Source organism: Heteronotia binoei, chromosome 4 (genome assembly GCF_032191835.1).
Source record: "Heteronotia binoei isolate CCM8104 ecotype False Entrance Well chromosome 4, APGP_CSIRO_Hbin_v1, whole genome shotgun sequence".
Classification (NCBI taxonomy): Eukaryota; Metazoa; Chordata; class Lepidosauria; order Squamata; family Gekkonidae; genus Heteronotia; species Heteronotia binoei.
In genome coordinates, this window is record NC_083226.1 from 94,777,555 (window position 1) to 94,799,720 (window position 22,166).

The following is a 22,166-nucleotide window of genomic DNA, read 5'->3' on the forward strand; positions in this document are numbered from 1 at the left end:
CTTTTTTAACTTTTCAATTTTTTCTGCAAACCTGATAGTTTCCATACATTTGTTGGAATATCTGTTTCTGGATACTCCAAGAAAAGTTTCAGCAATACTGCCAATTAGTATGTTGACATCCTAGTGACCACATGGAATATTCAAGCAGTTGTTATAACAACTCCTAAATTCTCTCCTTTCTTGTCAGAGCACAAGCATTTCCCTTGTTTACTGGGAACATTGTGTACATTTCTTTTAACTAGACTTTTGGAGACCATGTAAAAAACTACTTGTGTTTCCAGTGGATTTTTCAACTTCCCCTGACCCAAATGACAGTACCCCATGCCATATCACAAGTTATTTTTGAAAGTTCCCTAAGTTCCAGAAGCAGTTTCCATGGAACACTTGGGGGGAGGTACTGCTCAAACACAAGCCCAAAGCCCTCAGGGGTGTACTGTTCCACCACATGGCAAAGACACCATAATGATTACTTTTCCATCAAATATGTTATAGTAACTAATAACTATACATATACATTTCTGAAATAGCCAGCTTTTGAAGGAAAGAACAAAATATTTTTTTCTGTGATCAAAAGTCGTTATACTAATATTATGCTATGCCAGAAATAATCTTAAGTCTTCCAAAGAATTCAAGCTATGTAGAGCCATAGCATATTTCAACAAATAAGATTCATGTCTGATTCTCTTATGTTTTTTTTAAAGGGCCAACCTTTACATAAATAAAGGACAATCTTCTCACTTATATCAGTCCAGCAACTCCCAACCTATTAAAGCACTTAACTGTATCTATGTGGCCCAAATGTGTGGCCCAGGCCAACACCTTGTGCTGCTACCTGTGATTTATTGTTTTAATGATTTAAAATTGATATGATTTTATATCAATGTAACTTATTGTAATGAATTTTATTTGCTGTTGTGATGCATCCTGAGCCCACTTTGGGAGGGCAGAATAGAAATTTGAAAAATAAATTTAAAAATAACTTGCTTATTCAAAATATTCTGGGTCTCTTGTGCCTTTTTAAACCTACCCAATCTTAAATCTTTCATAAACAGATATTTAACTGCTGTCTGTTCATTTTGAAATAAACTATGGATATGCACAGTGTTTTAAATATTTATAGTATCCTACTTAGTGGAAAAAAGTTGTAGGTGATTTTTTCCCCCTGGTGCTGTTCTAATTAATAAATTGCTTTGCTTAACATAACCAGTCACAAAAACCAAGTAAAACACACTTAGTAAACTGTGTAAGAATTAATCTATTCTTGTTAACAACTAGTTATTAAGTGCTTATCCATACAAAAAGGTTTTACAATATTTCATACACTGACTACAGCCTTTGTACTCATCAGAATAAATGCTTCAGTATTCCTTGTTGTCTGAAGTATGCCTAGCTTTTTAAAGAAACTAACAGTATGGCAGGATTTTGAAATGGAAGGAAATGAGATAAAGAAAGAACAAAAATTCTGACTCATAATTCGGCTGAAGTTTACCATATCTGAAGTCTGGAGTATCTATATCCTGAGGAACTTACCATTGTAACAACTCATGGAAGAGCCGCTCCATAGCAGCTGTTGCATACAGTGACCATCAGATAACCCATAACAATTGTTACCATCACCACTGTGCTCTCCCAAATCACTGGTGAGGAGGAGATATTCTAGTCATGAGGCAATCTGCTGCATATATTTGGCTGGAATCAGTGCAAAATTTTCACTTGTGCTAGAGCTCTTGTGCAAGCAGAACCCCAAGAAAAACACTGCTACAGTTGCTTGTACTAACTTGTGCATATCTCCACTTGTATTTCAACAAGATCTTGTACAACCAACCATGTTGTTTCAAGAAGCAAACTCATCAGCTCAAAACCATAATAAATCATAACGGCAAATCTGAAAAGTCTGGTTGGATATTGTTTCATTTGTATATTGATCCAACATACAGAATTAATGTTTAATTAATTAATGTTTACATATAACACTTGAAGCTGCTTTTAAGCCAACCCATGTCTGGCTCAAAGGCCAAAGTCATAGAACAGAATATGTACTTTCATCACTGTGAAGACATTAAGTTAAATTCAAAAATGTTTCAGATTGCATAAGTGCACAGTTCAAAAATACAAACCTGAGGAACACAAGGCTGAATCATCTACATTACAGATACGGTTAGTCACAGGCAGACAAATCTCATACCTTCAAGCAACATTCTCACATCACCAGTGTTCTCAAAGTAACCACAGTTATTTGAGTTTGAAGTCAGCATCTGTTTTCCATGGACAATTCTCAGGAAACAGCAGTTTTCATATACTGACAATCATTTCCATTTAGACAGATTCAGGGAAATGTTTCAGCTGCCTAAAATTTACTCATCAACCAGTTTATTTTTTTTCCCCCCTGGACTACAAGTAAATTTACTACATTTGAATCTAAAGAGTGTGGAGCAGTGTTTTAGCCTGCTGGGCAGAACATGGAACAATCTAGACCTAGTACTCCTCCTGAAGATGTGCATACCGTCAGGGCTTTTTTTTTTTTTTTTTAGCAAGAACACACAAGAATGCAATTCCAGCTGGCTTGGCACCAGAGGGTGTGGCCTAATATGCAAATGAGTTCCTGCTGGGCTTTCCCACACAAAAGGCCTGTCTGAAATAATGGTGATATCAGGGTGTGTGTCCTAACATGCAAATGAGTTCCTGTTGGGCTTTTTCTAGAAAAAAAGCCCTGCATTCTGTAGAAGTACTGGTTATCACAACAGCCTTTTGCATGCATCTTTCAACATGCCATTCAAATAGCAAAAAGTCCATTATTTGCTAGAATCTTAAATACAATATAGACCTATCTATTGTTGAAGTGTGCAATAAGAACACAATATTGATGACAAAATACCACAGTAGCTGATAAGATTCAAGTCAAGTGCAATCATATAGTTTATTTCTTCTTGACTGCAAATTATTTTTCCCAAAAAGCAAGAAATGTTAAGAATCCATACTATTAGGGTTTGTAGAATCTTTCAGGCTCAAGTGCCGTGTTCTACTGGAGAAAGTTTTCCTTCCAGACGTTTCGTTCTCAGCTGTGGAGATCATCCTCAGTGGAATGCACAGCAGCCAAGAAGGTCAGAGCGCCTGCTCCGGCTGCAACGCCACTGAGGATGATCTCCACAGCTGAGAACGAAACGTCTGGAAGGAAAACTTTCTCCAGTAGAACACGGCACTTGAGCCCGAAAGATTCTACAAACCCTAATGATGTTACCAGCCATGAAAACCTGAAATCTTTGATAATCCATACTATGTAATCTGTTAGCAATGAGGTAAACAAATGCTGACTTTCTATCAGTAACAGAAAATACTGGTTTATAAAAAAGACACTGCAAAAAACAGCAGTTAAGCCAATTTTATTTGCTATACAAACTGCTTTCAAAATTCTATCTAATTTGGCAAAAACTGGAAGCATAACTAGATTAACCCAATAGGCCAAGTAGGCACCGGCCTAGGAGCCTCCACGCCTTTAGGGGCCCTGGCCCAGCTCCCCACCCCCAGTTTGTTCTGTCTGGATATTAAATTATTTGCCTCTCTATTCAATCTGGTCCTAGAGACTGATTCACTCTCTTCCCGTGCTTTCTCCAAGCCCCCTCTTCTCAATTTGCAGCTTTCTCTCCTCTGCCACCACCTCTCCCCACTTCCTTCCACTCCAGCCTTCCCACCCTCCCAATTCGCTCTCTCCCTGCCCCCCCCTTCTCAATTCGCTGCTTTCCCTCCTCAGCCACTGCCTCTCCCCACTTCCTTCCACTTCAGCTTCAGCCTTCCCACCCTCCCGCTTTCTTGGTTAATTCAGCACTTCACTTGCTGAGATGGTTGAATTCTGCCTTTGAAATTCTACAGACAATATGGGCTGTTTTTCATTTTGTGCAGGTTGAATTGCCTAGCTTCCTTTTACAATGTATGGCTTTTGTAACCATTATGTGAATGAGAAAGAGGCATTGAATAGCTTGATCTTCTCTTTGAAGGTAAGTAGGGTCAGTACTTGGATGGGAGACCACCAAGGAAGGCTCTGCAGAGGAAGGCAATGGCAAACCACCTGTGTTTCTCACTTGTCCTTAAAGTTCCTCTTCTGGAGTCACCGTAAGTTGGCTGTACCATACTTTTCATAGACAGAATCACGCGGAGTGGAGCGTTGACAGTGGTGATCAACTGCAGCTGCTGGGCCTCTGACTTGGACGAGGAGGGCTCTGAAACAGCTGCCCTGGGTGGTGATGAGCCCACGAGCGGAGTGCTACGGCAGCCGTCTGCGGCGATACACGATCCCACGAATGGAGTTTTGGAGTCCTTGCTGCGTGGCGGGGGGGGGGGGACGCGAGGGGGGTCTCTACCCCCCCAAGCCTGCCAGGCTGCGTGGGGGGATCGATGAGCTAAGGCTTCCACTCAGAAAGAAGGAAACTGGAGACCTCGTTCTGTCGCCACATGACCGCTGCACCTAGCTCTGCACTTTACTGTACGACTACACCCTGAGAAACTGGGGACCTTACTCTCGCATAACTGCAACCTGAGGATAACTTTGCATAACATCCGCTCTACAGAAGCACAACAGCACTTTGTTATAACAACTACCACTAATTATCTCCGAGTTGCCAGTTTTAATAATTGAATTGTTAAACTGCTAATTGAGGAATTGTTTAGTTAACTAATTTATAGAGATATTTATTGTTGGATTGATTGGCTTTAGATAGAATATATATTTTTGGGGCGAATTAATTAAGGGTGTTTTACTGTTGGGGTGGGTTTTTTATAATTAATAATGCCATCAGAATTAAATTAAGTATTTTAGCTAATTAATTTATAAGGGAGATTGTGGGTGGGATTTAAATTGGGTTGGTTAACTTTTAGAATCCTCCCCAGGATTCAGGTACTCCTGGGGAGGGGAAGGTATAACGGTAAGAACAGGCAGAACTATAAGGGAAGGAGGCTGAGACATGACAGTGCTCGACCACCTTCCAGCCTGCGTCCCATCCCAACGGTGACAGGTAGTGGGGCCAGGCGAAATTACTCGCCTCCGTCACTGGTGTTATGTAATGCCAGGTTCATTAATAACAAGATCTCTACCCTTCAGGAATTCCTGCTCGAGCAGGATATGGACCTGGCATGCATGACCGAGACTTGGGGAGACCGTAGCCCTCTCCCAGATGGCCCCCCCAGGATTCTCGGTCTTTCACCAGTCACGGACTAGCGGGCAGGGGGGAGGAGTGGCACTATTCATACGAGAGGCTTTCTCCTTCCGGGCTCTCCTGGCCCCGGAGATCAAGGGCATTGAATGTGCCGGTCTGATGTGAGAGATTGGGGAGGGGTTGGTGATCTGGCTGGTGTACCGTCTGCCTAACGCACCGGCTGGCGCCTTACCATCCCTGATGGAGGCTGCAGCAGGCTGGGCATTGGAGTACCCAAGGCTTTTGATCCTGGGTGACTTCAATGTTCATGCCGATGATGCGGCCTCCAATCAGGTGATGGACCTGGTGTCATCCATGGCGACACTAGGACTCTCCCAAGTTGTTACAACGCCCACTCATCAGGCGGGGCACATGTTAAGACTTGGTTTTCGCGGCGGGAGTTTTAGTGAACGATATTACTGCCAAAGCAGTGCCATGGTCTTTTTGCCCACCCCAGAACCACTAATTTTGGAAGGGGTGTTGAAAGGCCTGAGTCAGATTGAGGTGACAGAAGAGGAGGTCCTACAACTGATAGACAAATTAAAAACTAATAAGTCACCGGGTCCGGATGGCATACATCCGAGAGTTCTGAAAGAACTCAAAGTTGAACTTGTGGATCTTTTGACAAAAATCTGTAATCTTTCATTGAAATCTGCTAACAGCGGCGCACAAGGTCAAGAGTTTGGGGGTACTATTGGAGCCTTCCCTAACAATGGAGGCTCAAATAGCAGCCACTGCTAAGTCCGCATTCTTCCATGTTAGGCAGGCGAGGCAGTTGGCTCCTTTCCTGGAACACAACGATCTAGCAATGGTGATTCATGCAACAGTCACCTCGAGGTTGGATTACTGTAATGCCCTCTACATGGGGCTGCCCCTGTGCCGAAACCGGAAGTTGCAGTTAGTGCAAAATGTCACTGCCTGGCTGTTTTTAGGGCGCCCAAGATGGGAGCACATTCGGCCAGGGCTCTGGGACCTGCACTGGCTGCCAATAATATAAAGAGTCTGGTACAAGGTGCTGGTTATTACCTTTAAAGCCCTATATGGCCTAGGACCTGCCTACCTTAGGGAACGTCTCTCCCCACATGTTCCCCAGAGAGTGCTGAGATCGGGCTCTCAAATCTGCTTGATATCCCCGGGCCAAAAAAGGCCCGTCTGAAATCCACCAGGGGCAGCGCCTTTTCGGTAACGGCCCCCTGCTCGTGGAACCAGCTGCCGGAGGAGGTGAGGGCCCTGCGGGACCTTGGCCAGTTCCACAGGGCCTGTAAGACAGCCCTTTTCCGGCTGGCGTATAACTAACTGGCATTAGAAACTCTATAGAAGATTGCAATGTAGTAGTCTGATTGATCGCCTGTTTTTATGTTTTACCATTTTACTGTTTTAACGGTGTAATTTGTTGTATTTTAAATCCAAAACCTATGTTAGTTTTTATGTGTTGTAAGCCGCCCTGAGCCACTTCGGTGGGAAGGGCGGGATATAAACTGAAATTTTAAAAAACCCCAAGAATTGGCAGTTTTGATAAATTAAGGAAATTGACTGGCAAGGGCGGAGTGGATTGGGGAGTTAATAAATTGTTGGGGTGAGCTGTGCTCTCCGCATTGGTTCTGGCTAGAGTGGAGACCAGTGGAAGATGACAGGCCTGGGGATTCCAGTGCTCCTGGGGAGGGGGCGGTATGACGGTGGGAACAGACAATGATATAAGGGAAGGAGGCCAAGACCAGGTAGTGCTCGAGCACCTTCCAGTCTGTGTCCCATCCCGATGGTGACACGTAGTGGGGCCAGGTTGAATTACTCGCCTCCATCATTGGTGTTATGCAATGCCAGGTCCATAAATAATAAGACCTCCGTCCTCTGAGAGTTTCGAGGAGGAAGTGGACCTGGCTTGGTGACTGAGACCTGGGTGCGAGAAGGAGACACGGTGGCCTTCTCCCAAACGGTTCCCCTGGGTTACTCAGTCTTTCACCAATCACGGACCAGAGGGAGAGGGGTGGCTCTATTCATACAAGAGGCTTACTCCTTTAGGGCTCTCCCAGCCCCGGAGATCAATGGTATTAAATGTGCCGGTTTGGCGTGGGATGTTGGGAAGGGGTTGGCACTTTGGCTGGTGTACCATCCACCTAACGCACCAGCCAGCGCCTTACCATCCCTGATTGAGGCCGTAACAGGCTGGGCATTGGAGTACCCAAAGCTTGTGATCCTGGGTGACTTCAATGTCCATGCTGATGTCGCAGCCCCTAGTCAGGCGATGGACCTAGTGTCATCCATGGCGACACTGGGACTCTCCCAATTTGTTACATCGCCCACTCACCAGGCAGGGCACATGTTAGACTTGATCTTTGCAGCCGGGGTTATGGTGGAAGATATAACTGTGAAGGCGGTGCCATGGTCAGACCACTTTGCCCTTAAGGTTCGTGTGGATGCTCCACTCCAAACCCGTTTGGGTGGCGAGCTTATTTTAGCTCGCCCGCGGAGTCTGATGGACCCTGAGCGGTTCCAAATGGCTACATGGGATCCCTGGCCCTCTAGTGATTCTCTCGATGATCTGGTTGATTCTTGGCATGGCCGGCTCTCCAGAGTCATTGAAGAGATCGCACCTCGATGCCCTCTGCGTCCCCACATTAAGCTGGCTCCGTGGTATACCCCGGAGCTGCAGCAGCTGAAACAAGGACTCAGACGGTTAGAGAGGCAATGGCGGCATACTCAGGACGAAGCGACTAGAACATCTTAGAGAGTTTATGAGGTCCTATGAGATGGCAGTCAAAGCCACAAAGAAGTCTTACTTTGTGGCTAAGATTGCGTCTGCAAATTCGCACCCTGGCACAATTGTTTAGGACAATTCAGAATCTCACAACATTGCCGCAAGGCAAGCCAAATGCTAAGGAATTAGAGATAGGCTGTGAGGCTTCTGTGAAATTTTTTGCAGACCAGGTCAAGTCGCTCCGCCATGACCTCCCTGCCACATTGGATACAGTATGTGAACTTGAAGCCCCGTTCAATCCTGGATCGCTTCGACACACTCAGCTTGGAGGAAGTTGACAGAATTCTCTCTACTGTACGCCCAACAACTTGTGATCTGGACCCGTGCCCCTCCTGGCTAATTAAAGCTTGCCAGAGGGAGTTTAGGTGTCCTATATGGGACATCATAAATAGATCCCTCTCAGAGGGTCTTTTTCCAAAGCCTCTTAAAGAGGCTGTGGTTTTCCCCCTCCTGAAAAAAGTTAGATCAGATCTGACCGAATTGGCACATTACCGGCCGGTCTCAAACCTGCCATTTTTGGGCAAACTTATTGAGAGGACAGTGGCGTTACAATTGCAAAGTTTTCTGGACGACGCTTCACTCCTAGATCCTCAGCAGTCCAGCTTCCGCCCGGGACATGGGACGGAGACAGTACTGGTCGCCTTGATGGATGATCTCCAACGGCATCTGGATCGAGGTGGTTTGGCGGTGCTGTTGCTGTTAGACCTATCGGCTGCGTTCGATACGGTCAACCACCAGCTACTGACCTGCCGCATCGCCAACGCAGGGATTCAGGAGCTGGCCGTGCAATGGCTTTCCTCTTTCCTTGAGGTTCGGGGGCAAAGGGTGGCGATTGGGGAAGAACTGTCCCAGAGACACCCACTTAATTGTGGGGTGCCTCAGGGGGCAGTTCTCTCCCCGATGTTGTTTAACATCTACATGCGCCCCCTTGCCCAGATTGCCTGGAGGTATAGGCTGGGTTGCCACCAGTATGCTGATGACACCCAGCTCTATCTATTGATGGACGGGCAGCCTGATGTCCCAGAAAATCCAGACCTGGTGTTAGAAGCCGTGGCAGGTTGGCTCAGGCTGAGTAGGGTGAAGTTAAATCCAGCGAAGACAGAGGTCCTTTGCCCGAGCCGTGGCGGCCTAGGAAAGGAAATCCCCCTACCGGTTTTTGATGGTGCGCCACTGGAAATAGCGCACAGGGTCAAGAGCCTGGTGGTACTACTGGAGCCTTCTTTATCAATGGAGGCCCAGATAGCAGCCACTGCTAAATCCGCCTTTTTTCATCTTAGGTGGGCAAGGCAGTTGGCTCCCTTCCTGGAGCGTGATGACCTGGCAACAGTGATCCATGTAATGGTCACCTCGAGGTTAGACTACTGTAATGCCCTCTACATGGGGCTGCCCTTGTGACAAAACTGGAAACTGCAGCTAGTACAGAATACGGCAGCCAGACTGTTGTTGTGACTCCCTAAGTGGGAGCATATACAGCCTAGGCTATGGGAACTGCACGGGCTGCCAATTGTGTACCGGATTCATTACAAGGTGCTGGTTATTACCTTTAAAGCCCTATATGGCCGAGGACCTGCCTACCTTAGGGACCATCTTTCCCCATACGTTCCCCAGAGAGTACTGAGATCTGGCTCGCAAAATCGGCTGAAAATCCCTGGGCTGAAGGAGGCCAAGTTGAAGGTGAGGAGGGGGAGGGCCTACTCGATTACAGCGCCCCACTGGTGGAATCAGTTACCAGAAGAGGTACGGGCCTTGCGGAGTCTTAACCAGTTCTGCCGGGCCTGCAAGAACACCCTCTTCCAGCTGGCTTTTTAATGTGGAATGTTACCATCGTCATATAAAAACTGTGTTATATCAAGATTGTAGCACCAAATTAATCTATGGTTTAAATTGTTAGTTTTAACTGTTGGTTTTAAATGTAATAGTATATTTAATTAAGACATAGAATTATGATGTAATTGGGGTATTTTATTATTATTGTAATATTTTTATTTTATGCTATGTAAGCCGCCCTGAGCCTGCTTCGGCGGGGAGGGCAGGATATAAATTAAAAATTATTATTATTATTATTAAATATAGCTGTGGTATTCTTAAGAGTAGTACGTATTTTTCTCCAGCTTGTATGTAAACTACTCTGGTGAATTTTTCAATTAAAATATAATTGTTTTTCTTCATATTTAAATGAAGGGGCTTTTATTATTTAGGCTGTTTCTCTCATCCTTGTCATATTCACAGACTGATTTTGCATATATTCAGGGGTCATTTCATAGAAAAAGAGGTGCCAGAGCTCATTAGCACCTCATTTGCATATGCTACATGCCCCTGACACTGGAAGGTGTACTGAATTATATCAGCTAAGCATCTACCTTATTATAAAACACTGTGGGATGATGGGAGTAAGGTTTTATTATGACAACTGTAATTCAAAAAGCATCCTTTTAAAATTACTTTTTCTTATGTAGCCGCAGTGGCATGATGAAGACTTCCATCTGTCTGCTTTATAGGTTTTGGTTATTTTCCTATTTTTTGTGGGGGAAAATATTAGAAAGTTTATCCAATCTTAGAGTTCAGCAAAATTCTCAAAAGGGGTTTGAACAATGGAGCCCAGAAGCTTTTTTTGGGGGGGGAGGCATTAAGAAAGAAAGAGCACAATAAAATTTAGAGGTTCCGGAGCTCCGCTCCTGTGATCTCCTACCCAAAATGAGGCTTGCATATATTTCTATTAAAGTAAATCCTGCTATGTTCAGTGGGAGTTTTTTTGCAGGTAAGTGTACAAGGCCAGGCAGGGCTAGATTAACATATAGGTTGAGTAGAAGATAATTTGTGAGGGGGGCCCCAAGATTTCAACTGCCTCGGGGCCTCCACAGGGTTTAATCCGGCTCTGACTGGAAGCACTGGCAATCTAATTAAACACATGTCAGCTACTAAGAAGTACTCTATGGTAGGACCTTGTTGTATAACTTTTAACAGTTTAAATTATTATGTATATGCTATTAACTTGTACACTGCTCTGAGCCTGCCTTGTGGGGAGGGAACAACAACAATAACAATACAGATCAAATAGCAGGCATCCTTATTTTGTAGTGTCTGGGCAATGTAATTTGGAGGTCAGATAGTCAAAATAATGTTCTGAAGCATCTGCTACTGCATATTCACTAGCACAACATTACATGCAGCAATGCTCTGCACATTAACAAAAAGCCTCATTCAGTATTAATAATAATAATAATAATAATAATACTTTTTATTTGTATCCCGCCCTCCCCACAAGGGCAGGCTCAGGGCGGCTCACAACATATTTATTTCTTATTGTGATAAACCCTGACTATATTAAGTGTTTTACCAGTTACATTTATGCTAATAAGACACACCAAAAATCATACCTTTTTGCAGACAAGTTCAAAATTAATTTCTCCACCAAGAGCTAGTTTGGTAACTTGATCAAGTTTTATTTCCTACGAAAAAGAAAAAAAATTGATTTATTCTTCTTAGGCATTTGTAACTACTGTAATTAGTATAAATAGCTATAAATGTTCAAAAAGTTTTTTGAGGGGAGGCACCAGATGCTATGCTGCAAATTTGGTGCCTCTACCTCAAAAACCAACTCCCCTAGAGCCACAGATCAATTCTCCATTATACCCTATGGGAATTGGTCTCCATAGGGAATAATGGAATGCCCAGCAGACATCTTCTTCCCCCCCTCCTTTCTGATGACCCTGAATTGGGTGGAGATCCTCCAAACTGGAGAATCCCCTGTCCCCACCTGGGGACTGGCAACCCAACTTTCAATCCATTTCAACTGTTTGAATTGGCAAAATCTAAATGGAAAGCACTTTGAAACCGGATTGAAACTGCATTATTTAACGTGTGTGATTGCAGCCTCTGTCTGTCTACCATCTTTCCTTCCATTTGTCCTTGGTTGTTTCTACACTTGGCAGAAAATCCTGCCTTTGTGTGTATTTAAAACTAATCGTCTACATTGCATATAGCTGTCACTTCTGTCTCACTTTGCATTTTCGTCAGTCTTCAACATTCATCTTTTTGAAAGGGCTCCAAAAATGCTTTCATCTTGGAGTTGCCCTGCAGTTCTCAAGAGTACCTTTGAAGAGGAGTTTTCCTGAACATGCGGATCTAAGTTTATAATTGTAGAACTTTCCCTCTGAGTTTTAAAACTCCTCCCCAAAGCCCCACCCATTGTCCTCTTGTGGGAGCACTGATTGAGGAAGTCGCTAAGTACACTGCTCAGAGGTGCACTGACGTGTACTCTCCTCTGAGCAGGGCTTCCCTCACAAGGAAAGCCCGGCTCGGAGGAGAACGTGCCTCATCTGGCTGCTCTTGCCTTCAAGGCGGAAGCAGCCAGGTGGGGCATCAGCGGGGTTTCTCTGAGTTCGGCTTCCTTCACTAGGTAGACCTGAACTTGGGAGGAGAATGTGCCCTGCCCAGGTGCTCTCACCTTCAAGCTGGAAGCAGCTGGGCAGGGTGTCAGCATGGCTTCTCTGATCACAACTCAGAGGAAAACATCTCCGCAGTACGCTCTTAGAGGTACTCTGTACCTCCAAGAGTGCACTGCACAGGCCCAGCTTAACCGGAGCTCGCCCATCCCTCCTTCCACATTACTGCACCTGCTCTCCCAGTGGGCGGGGGTGTGGCGGCAGTGCAGGTGGAGGGCACAGGACAGGTGCCAGCCTGGGGCATCCAAGGCCCAAGCATCAGGCCCATCCAGTTCCCAGGCAGGCGAAAGAGGTGGTGGCAAAGGAAGGCAGCCTCCAAGTGGCAGAGAGGCACCCTGCCACCTCCTTCAGCTGCCTGGGTCCCAGGCAGGTAAAAGAGTCGGCACGCAGCAGCAATGTGCAGCACCTTGCAGCGGGCAGGGATTCTTGCCTGGCGCTTCCTTCTTTTCAAATATAGAAGTGAAACTCTGCAAAAGATGAGGAGCATATTTTTAAATGTAGAAGCATTTTGAATGATGTGAGTTTGTAGAAGGCGGATTCAGTGCTCAGTAGATCTGGGACAAAGCTGAATGGAGAAAGGGTCTTTTTCACACTCTTTTCTTCCTATCTTTTCCCTACCATTCTTCCTCTGTCTTTCTCTTTCTTTATCTTTCATTCTGTCTACCTTCCTTCCTTCCACCTACACATTCATCACCCCCCTCCTCAATATTTTTCCTAGGCCTCGTATTTCTTCCTACAACAGACTTTACTGCTAGTAGTATTAATAATAATAAAAACCTACTTAATATGACAATCAAGACACAAGTAGTCATCAATGTAATTGTGCCTTTAGGAGACACTGGAATTCTACATCATCCCTCTTGCTTTGCTACAAGTCTCAAACTCTCCTACAATTTGTATCAATTTGATTGCATCCTATTTTTCACCTATAAATGACTATACTCCACAGAGTGTAAAAGTTGACCCTTGAAGCTCTCTTTGAAATTCCTAAAAGGGTACACACTCTTTTTTAACAGGGTCTACAACAGATGGGCGGCAGGATTCTACTGGGACTACTGTGTGACTTTGTCTTTCTCTCCTTTGTCTCTAGAAAAGGCAGAAAATGCAACAGACTAATTCATTCTTGTCCTGAAAGGAACCCCTGGTTTTTCAAAGCAGCAGTGTTTTGCTTACTCTTGTAAGCTTCTTAGGGGACAAGAACCTGTCTGTGTTTTGGTTATAAAACTCTATAAGGCGCTGATGGTGCTGTTTAAACAAATAACAATACTTTGGCAGACATTATATTTGCCTAATAGGAAACTCTTCTAAGGGGTCCTGTATCTCAATTTGTTGATAAAACATCTTGAATTGCTCCACAGCCAAGAACAACAGGACAATAGATAAACAATGAAAATTTAGAACAGGAAAAAGGGGCCTTCCTTACTATGAGATCCATTAACTTATAAAACAACTCTGGAGCACTGATCAAAATCCAACTGCTTAGCCAATTGAAAAGCAGCTTGGTGTCACATCAGGCAATGATACAACATGAAAAACAACCTTGGCCTGGCTTGGCTGGTAAATGGAAAAGATGATGTTGTAGGTATATTCAGTATCAGTTCTGTGACAAAATTGGAAGGGCGTCCAATAGCACCTTAAGAAGTAACAAAAATTATGGCAGCAGACCACAAAGAAGCACATACTGAAGGCTTGCTGCAATGATAGGAGGAGGGAGGGATGATACGGAGGCCTGTATTAGACTTGTCAATGGTCATGTATTTGAATCTAAGCTTGATATCAAACTTTCCTTAGATGAATACAAAGACATTTACTGTTATTTCATTTTTTTTGCCATTGGTGCTCTCAGTGTATATGGTCAAAAGTATAAGCTAAAAGAACAAATGTGGCAAACAAGTTATTGCTTCCTTCCGGGACAAAGCTGAATGGAGTGCCAGGGCTCAGTGCCAGGGGCGTAGCTAGGGCTTTGGGGGCCTGGGGCCCAAGATTTATGTGGGCCCCCCTATGTGGGGGGGGGGAGAGCACGAGCGCTTCACACGTTCCAAGCATGACAACCCGTCCGTTCCTTACATGTGCGATCTACAAAGCCTTACATAACAGTTTTAAAAAACGAACTCGCAAAGAAGAAGAAAAAAAACGCTTTGCAAAGAAAACCGCTCCAAAGCGCCGCTCTGGAAAGGGGACGCCCGAAAAGGCAGCCCGACCTGAAGCCCGCCTTCTTCGCAAGCAAGCCCTCCGCCGTACCAGGGCAGCGTGCGCAGGATCCCAGCCTCCCTTGGCTGCCGCCTTCCTGGCTTCATTCCCCCAGAGGCGCGCCCGAGAGAGCCCATCCGTCCCGGGGACCTACCGGATCACCAAGCACTGCAGCGGGAGGAAGTCACTGGTGGCGCCTGCCGGGGTCCCCCTCGGGCTGCAGGGAACCAGCCATGCGCCTTCCCCGGCTCCAGACTGCCGCCGCTCCCCCTACAACTTGCCAAGGGCCTGCATTCGCTTCCAGCCCATTGTTCGGGACCCCCCTTGGCAATGCGGGGGCCCCCCAGATCCCCCAGACCTGGGGCGACCCGCCCCCCCCTCCCTACACCACTGCTCAGTGCACACTGATGATCAATGAGAGATCTGCCCGTCCTATAATATAGTAGTACAGGTAACTCAGTGCACACTGATGATCAATGAGAGATCTGCCCTCACAAAAGCCAGCTTCTGGTAAAATAGACTGCTCAAAAATACAACCTTCCAGTTTAATTAGTAAATGTCAAATATAATAATTTAGCAGACACCCTGATCAATTAGTTGGTTAACAGGTTAGAAGTACAGGAATCAGAAGAGTGGGAAAGGCTACTAAAACTGGTACCTGCCAGTTAGTGTCATAAAGCACTTTAATCAAAGGCTGGGATCCATGAGAGCATTTGCACAAACGGAAGGATTTCTACCTGTGGAGTATAACTTTTTCGCTTCCCATCTCCTGCTGCTGCCCAAAATGCCCCCTAATGCTGTTCCTATATCCAGGTATGCTCTTTCAAAGGCAATCCCGGCTGCTATGGGAAGAGAAGGTAACCTTGTGGAAAAACTCTCTAGAGCCACATCAAAATTATATGCATCACAAGGAAAGGCTCCTATATTCTAATATTGCCACTAAGTCTTGAAGAAAAACTTATATAAGGCAAATACTGTGAATGCTCACTTCTACTGATAGCACAAAAAACAAAAGTATGCATAAACAAGCCCTTTAGAGATTTCCATTCAAAGGATGTTCTTTTTTTTGCGGGGGGGGGGGAGGTTAAAGCTAAAACAGGGTGGACATGCTGACCACTCAAATATTCTCTATTAGACTATTAGCTGGCCACTGTCCAAGCAGTCCAGAATGCCATTGTACAGTAGGAAATTTACTTTTTTTGTTATTTGTTAGAAATGGCAGGAGCCCTCCATAATGGTCAGAAGCAAACCAAGCAGAAAAGCAAACCTTCTCCTAGTGGCCATCTCCTATACCTGCATGCCTCTCCAAACAGAATAAATTGGACTGGTAACGAGTTAGACTTTAAAACTGTCAGAACTTGTGCTTTTCATGCTTGCTTAGCTGGGCAATGTTAGCCTAACTGACTCCATCTTGTAAGTTGATACTAACCCTATGTACTCATAGCTAGGCCACTAATCAAAGCGCTTTGCATTTCAAACAAACTGTAGCCATGGAAGGAATGACAGATAGCCTCTGGGAGTCGTTTGCAGGTGTCCTTTGAAGACAGCCGCTCGGGACATCACAGCAGGACTCCTTTCTCCCTTTTCTGATAACAGACTTTGGGAACAGACAAGCGTCTCTGGAAGTGTGGGAACTGGCTTTATTGTTTCTGAAACAACCGCATAAAGTTGTAACCACTGCTAACCCCGTTATCAGAGTTATTCTGTGCCTTCATGAACCTAGTTCTCAATAAATACCTAACTTTGTAATAAAGTACTGGGCCTCGTTTGAAGTTCTTCAAGTTCTGACAAAAACAGGATTAAAATAATAACACTGTCATGCCTGTATTTGTTTTGATTTTTTAAATGAAGACATTGGAGAACAACACAGGTTCCAGGATAAGAGCCAAAGCAAAGAATTTTTCATTGTGTTGTCCATATTTATAGAAAACTGTTCAAAGTTATATTTCATTGTAATTATTTTAAGGTAAGTTCATTGTTGCACAGTAGCAGTTAACTATTTTTGAAAATTAGCACAAATACGAGACCTAGTCATTATCAAAATATTCTTGTTCTAATAAAGGTAATGTTTTTGATCATTTTGTTATGATAAGCCAAACAGTAACAGCATTTTTAGCTTAATTCTAGCAAGTTAACGGAAAACAGGGTATTATCATCCATCCTCTATTTTGGGGGGGGGAGGGGGAAAGAGAAGGAGAGAATTGTTAGCTCCTTGAACAAAGTTGCCCTTCATAGAATTTATCATAAGTTGTCCAGAGAAAACAGTGAGTGATGGTGTCAAAACTCATATAAGGGTGGATCCAATAACTCTCTTCCATTAAGATTTCCTCCAACAGAGAAGGATTTCCTCTCAGGATGAGAGCCACTGGATTCAACCAAAAGAATTCTAGATTGTAAAATCCAAACAGAGCTTTTCTCAGGCTCCTCAAAATGAACAAGAAGGAAACATAATGACAGAACTAGATGAAATTACTTGAATAAACAATGAATTAAGTCAGGGTTTCCCAAACTCCCCCCCTCCCCGTGGCCCGTTTTTTTTCCCTGTGGCCCGGGGGGAGATCTGGACGGAGGTTTTTTCCCCATAGTCCGAACATCAGAGAGAAGCGGAGGAGTGTGCCTGGCTAGCACACAGTCTCAGTATCGCTCCCTGAGACTGCACGCTGGCCAGGAGCTTTCCAGCCCTCTCTGATGTTTCCGAACATCAGAGAGGGATGGGGAAGGGATTCTGGCCAGCGTGCAGTCTCTGTAGTGCTCTCTGAGCGTCCTCCACCTCATCAGAGAGTGCTATAATTGGCAGTAGCATGGGGCGCAGGGGCTGGAGTGCCAAAGATAAATAGAGAGGGGAGGGGGAAGGGCAGTTGGGCCTGATGACCCAGCATTGAGGCTTGCATGGCCTGGTACCAGGTTGCGACCCTGCAAATGGAAAACATTGGATTAAGTAATTCTCCCTTGTGAAAGGTAAAACTTCCAAAGTGATTCTGTCTTCGATAAATAAGACTGAAATGGCGTTTCCAAGCTAGCCCTCTGTCAATAGAGTCACAAGGAAAAACCACAGCCTTCTCAAAGAATTTGAACTACTTAAAGTAAAAGTACTTCCCTCTCAAAGGATTTAAACTACCACCTTGAAGATTTCCTTCCCTGAAATAGACTGTAGAAAACACTGCATGCTTATCTCATCAATGAGAGTTAGTAATTCAAATCTCCTAGAAAATAGTTATTGATTGTAAGCACAAACATTAAGATTGTGTATTTGAAATTATTCTGGTTTACTCTAGGTTGCATCCTGTTCTTTGATAAGAGTTTGTAATAATGTAGATAGCTATTGTATAGTTATAGTTATGTGACTTTTAATTGTTTACACTGTTTATGAAAATCTACACACAATATTTATATAAATAAGTTATTTAATTAGTACTTAGTAAATGTTCATGGTTGTATACTTTTGTATTTTTGTGACCTCTTGTTCCATGTTTCTCCTCGCTTTCCTGTTACAGTTCAACAGCAGCCACTCTATGAAAGCCATGAAAAAATTAATAAATTCACTAACCAATTATTATTCTTAATCACCTTTTTGCATTATACTTGAATATAATTATAAGATCATATAGAAGTCCTTTTCCAATATCACATCAAAGAATCCAATTTCAATCACCATGAAACTCCACTCAACACTGCAATGCCCAAACTTCATTTGTTTGACACTAAACAACTGCTTTTCCAATAATAATCACATATGAAACTACAATGTCCAAACTTTGTTCATTTACAAAGGTTCTATTGCCCAAAAGCAGTGTTCCCCTACCTTTTTGGCCCCAGGGCTAGTCCGCCCTTCGCGGTCCCAGGGTCCCCCTGGTGCCTCCTCCTCCCTCCGTTTGTACAAGTTTAAAGCTGAGGAAGGCAGCGGTGAAGCACCTCCTCGGTTCTTTAAAGGCCGACCCCTCCCCCCCGCCGATCAGCTGATCACCAGGGAAACCATGGCAGCAGCGCGAGTGACCGCTGAAAAAGTTGCACTGCCCTTGTCTCCTCAGGAAGGAAGTGGGGAGGAGGCAAGGGCAACGCAGCTTTTTCAGTGGTCACTCGCGCTGCTGCCACGGTTTGCCCACTGATCAGCTGATTGACAGGAAGATTGCCCACTGATCAGCTGATTGACAGGTTGGCCTTTAAAGAGCCGGGGAGGCACTTCACCACCGCCTTCCCCGGCCTTAAACTTGTACAAATAGAGGGGGGAGGAGGCGCTGTGGGGGTGGGCAGGGCAGCGAGGCTGCGTGTCACTGCGGGGGGGCAGGGCAGCGGGGCGGCCTGGTTGCTAACACCCCACGGATTGGTCCCAGTCTGCAGCCTGGGGGTTGGGGACCCCGGCCCACAGTAGAGTGACGACAACTGTGTGTTGCATGTATATTTTGTGAGCAGTGGTTCCACAAGGATTAATACAACCTGAAGGACATGTTGTTTGAAACATCTTGATAAAAGACCTAGGATGCCTGTCGTCATGGTCATTTCAATGATAGTACAACAGTTGTGCCTACAAGCAATTGTTCCAGTGCTAACTGAATGAAGTCTGGCTGCTTTGGAGGATGGAGTCTATGGTACCCTGCTGACGTTGCTTCCTTTTGAAAGCCTCACCATCCCCAGGCTCCACCTCCCAAATGTACAGGAATTTTCATACCTGGAGCTGGCAAATCCTAAGGGGAATTGGTTACTGTAGCTGGGAGATACAATGTGATTCCTGGAGAGCTGCTGCCACTACTGCTGCTGGGCAGGGGAGGAAGCAGGCAGGTGGCTGGTAGCACCACCACCACTGCTGTGTGAGGAGAGGAAGCAGGCAGAATGATGGCAGCAGAAAGAGAGGTAGTGAGAGGCATGGAGGAGAGTGTGTGTGTAAGAAAAGGCATGGAAGAAGGGAGAAAGATTGAGGTAGAGGAAGGGAAGGGAAGGGAAGGAAGCAAAGGTGGGGGGAATGGGATAGCCACCTGTCAAGTTTTTTGGGGTCCCCACTTGTATAAGTCTATAAAGCAGCTTCTAATGACAGTAGTCAAAAAGCAAAGTCTGTTGGCAAGGACAGCTGACTTCCTGTTAGTAGAAGCTAAGAATAAACAAAAACAGGCAAAAATAATGCTGCTATGTTCTTATTCCTCATTGAGAATACATCAAAGTTCCATGACAAACTTAGGAAAGGATAAGCAATGGCCCTTGAAAATGATTGAGAACACAAACTGTGTTATTGGGATGAATTCTTGCATGCCAGCCTAGATGGGACAAACTTTACCTCTTTAGAAGCCATCTATGTGATTTAATATGCCACTCAGTAAAGGAGACAACTACAATATTCCCAAGAGAAGAAAACTGGCAAGAAGAAAACTATGACAGAGAGCCATACTCCTCCAGTCTGCTACTAACACCAAGCAGGAATCTGCATTATCTGCAAAATGTACCTAGACTTGTAATTCTCACAGGTAAGCTGCTTGAGTGCCTCCGTAGACTGGTCATAACTGGGCAACAGGAAGCAAACAATAATTAAACTGCTTTGTTAGATACTGTAATCAGCACATGGACAGCCTATTTGCATACCTAAAAATTGGCAGCTTAAGTAATCAGGAGGAATACCACAAATGTCACTGAGTGTATGAAGCCAAGATCTTTCCACTGGTCAATTTTGTTTTTTGGATCCTCAGCATCCTGTTACAAACCAACAGGCATGCATGCTTATTTAGGAACTCTGAACTGTATTTAAATATTAACCTGCTTCACACAGAGACAAAATTGCCCCAGAATTTTAAATCACTAATAATCTGATAACTGTAAGGTCTTATGTTACTTGGAATATATGTTCTTCTGCGCACTGGCAGCTGCATAAAACAGATATTTCCAGGGCTGAGCATGTAGTTCACTAGAGCAACCTGACAATTTCATATACTAATTCTTTCCAAATGTACTACAAAATGGAAAAAGCTTGGATTCACTCCATTTGTTGAGTTTTGAGTCTACTAGCCTATTTTAAAACTGGTTGTTTGTTACTTGACTGGTGGTAAGAAATGTGAGCAATGTGTCAAAATTGGGAACAGTTGATTTGAAACAGCAAGGGGAAAATATTTTGTCATAATATGGTGGGGAAAGTTCCAGTCTTATGACCACTACTGTGGTCCAAATTTATGCTAACTTTGCAGATGGAAATATCATTTAAATTTCACTGCTGGTGGGGGGGGGGGGGCACAAATTATCATTGCATCTGAAAAAACCATTTTACCAGCTGTAGAATAATTTACCATTCACAAGAAGTTAACAGAAGTGTCAATAAAACACCCACAAAAGTGTCAACAAAACTAATTTGAAATTCACTGCACATTATTTGCTGACTCAATAAATATACACTTAGTCTGCACACAATAACCATCATACCACTAGCCAAATAAACAATATATCTGAATTGTCCTGTCAAATATGGTTGAATTGGAGCAAAAGCAGCTCTCTCATTGATGTTGGTCAAAATGTATGACATTGATGTACTGATGGCAAACTGCAACCAACACACCAATGTAGCAATAGAGAACTACCTAGGGACTTTGGTAAAAATGCTGTGATGGCAGGACTATAAAAAAAATTGTATAACTGGATGATTTTAAAAAATCAGTTTCACAGTATCATATTCAATAAATGAAATTTTACATGAGGGGAAACTGAAAGCTGAAAAAATAATTTGAATAAAAAACAACCTAAATATCAAAATGCAAGTAATTTTTTATCCTAAAACTTGGACAATTTATAAGAAAATATAAGTAAGCAAGAAAAAATGAGAAGGACCCCTGAACCAAGCAAATTTTTTGCCTACAAACGGACATATTCCTGAGTCAACCTGTTTCAGTCTCGTTAAACATCATTGTACCAGTCACTATACCTTTTCAGCATCACCTCACCTTTAATTGTCTCAGTATTTCATCTGTGAGATGATTTACAGCAGGGGTGTTGAAAATGCAGCCCAAGGGTAAAATCAGGCTTGCAGAGGGCTCCTATCTAGGGGTGTGCATTCAGTTCGGCCGAACCGAATAGACCGCCGAATACCCGCTGATTCGGAAGTATACGGCATCAGAAGGCATTCACCGAATACCCGCTGATTCGGAAGGCATTACACGGGAGCCATATACAGAAGTATGCAGAACTCAAAGGCGGGAAAGGAGTTTCTGCAGCCTCAGGGAAGCTGCTTGCCTCTTTTCCCGCCTTTGGGAGCCTTTTCCCGCCTCTCCCATAGTCTCCCTGGGATCAGGGAGGGAGGGGGAGGGCGAGAGCAGCCCCAGCAGCCAATCCAAAGCATGCATTTGCAAAATGCATTGCAAATGCATGCTTTGCAGGGCTGTTGTGTAGTTGATGGCTGAGCTAATCCCCCAGCCATCAGCAACATTGTTGTTCTTTTGTTTACTTGAGTATCCAAGTAAACACTGTTCTCTGTCCAATCACAGAGCAGTGGTATTTTTTGAAACAGCTCTGTGTAGGGCCAGAGAACATTTTTAAGGAGTCTGCCTGGCTGGACTCCATTCCATTGCTGCTGTGTTGGTGTGTGAGAGAGATTGTGCTGCGCTGGCCCTTGGCCTCAGCTGC

The 22,166-nt window shown here is 44.3% G+C and overlaps 1 protein-coding gene across 2 annotated transcripts in view; it reads right to left on the bottom strand.

Moving 5' to 3' along the window:
* The window catches only part of SRFBP1 (serum response factor binding protein 1), a 119,392-nt gene that overhangs the window by 27,482 nt on the left and 69,744 nt on the right, over positions 1-22,166 (bottom strand). The window contains exon 4 of one of the 2 annotated variants that reach the window (XM_060235550.1): positions 11,319-11,390. The exons of the other annotated variant lie outside the window; for it this stretch is intronic. Within the exon in view, the coding sequence (XP_060091533.1) occupies positions 11,319-11,390 (72 nt within the window). The remainder of the gene's footprint in view (positions 1-11,318; positions 11,391-22,166) is intronic. 2 annotated transcript variants of the gene reach the window in all.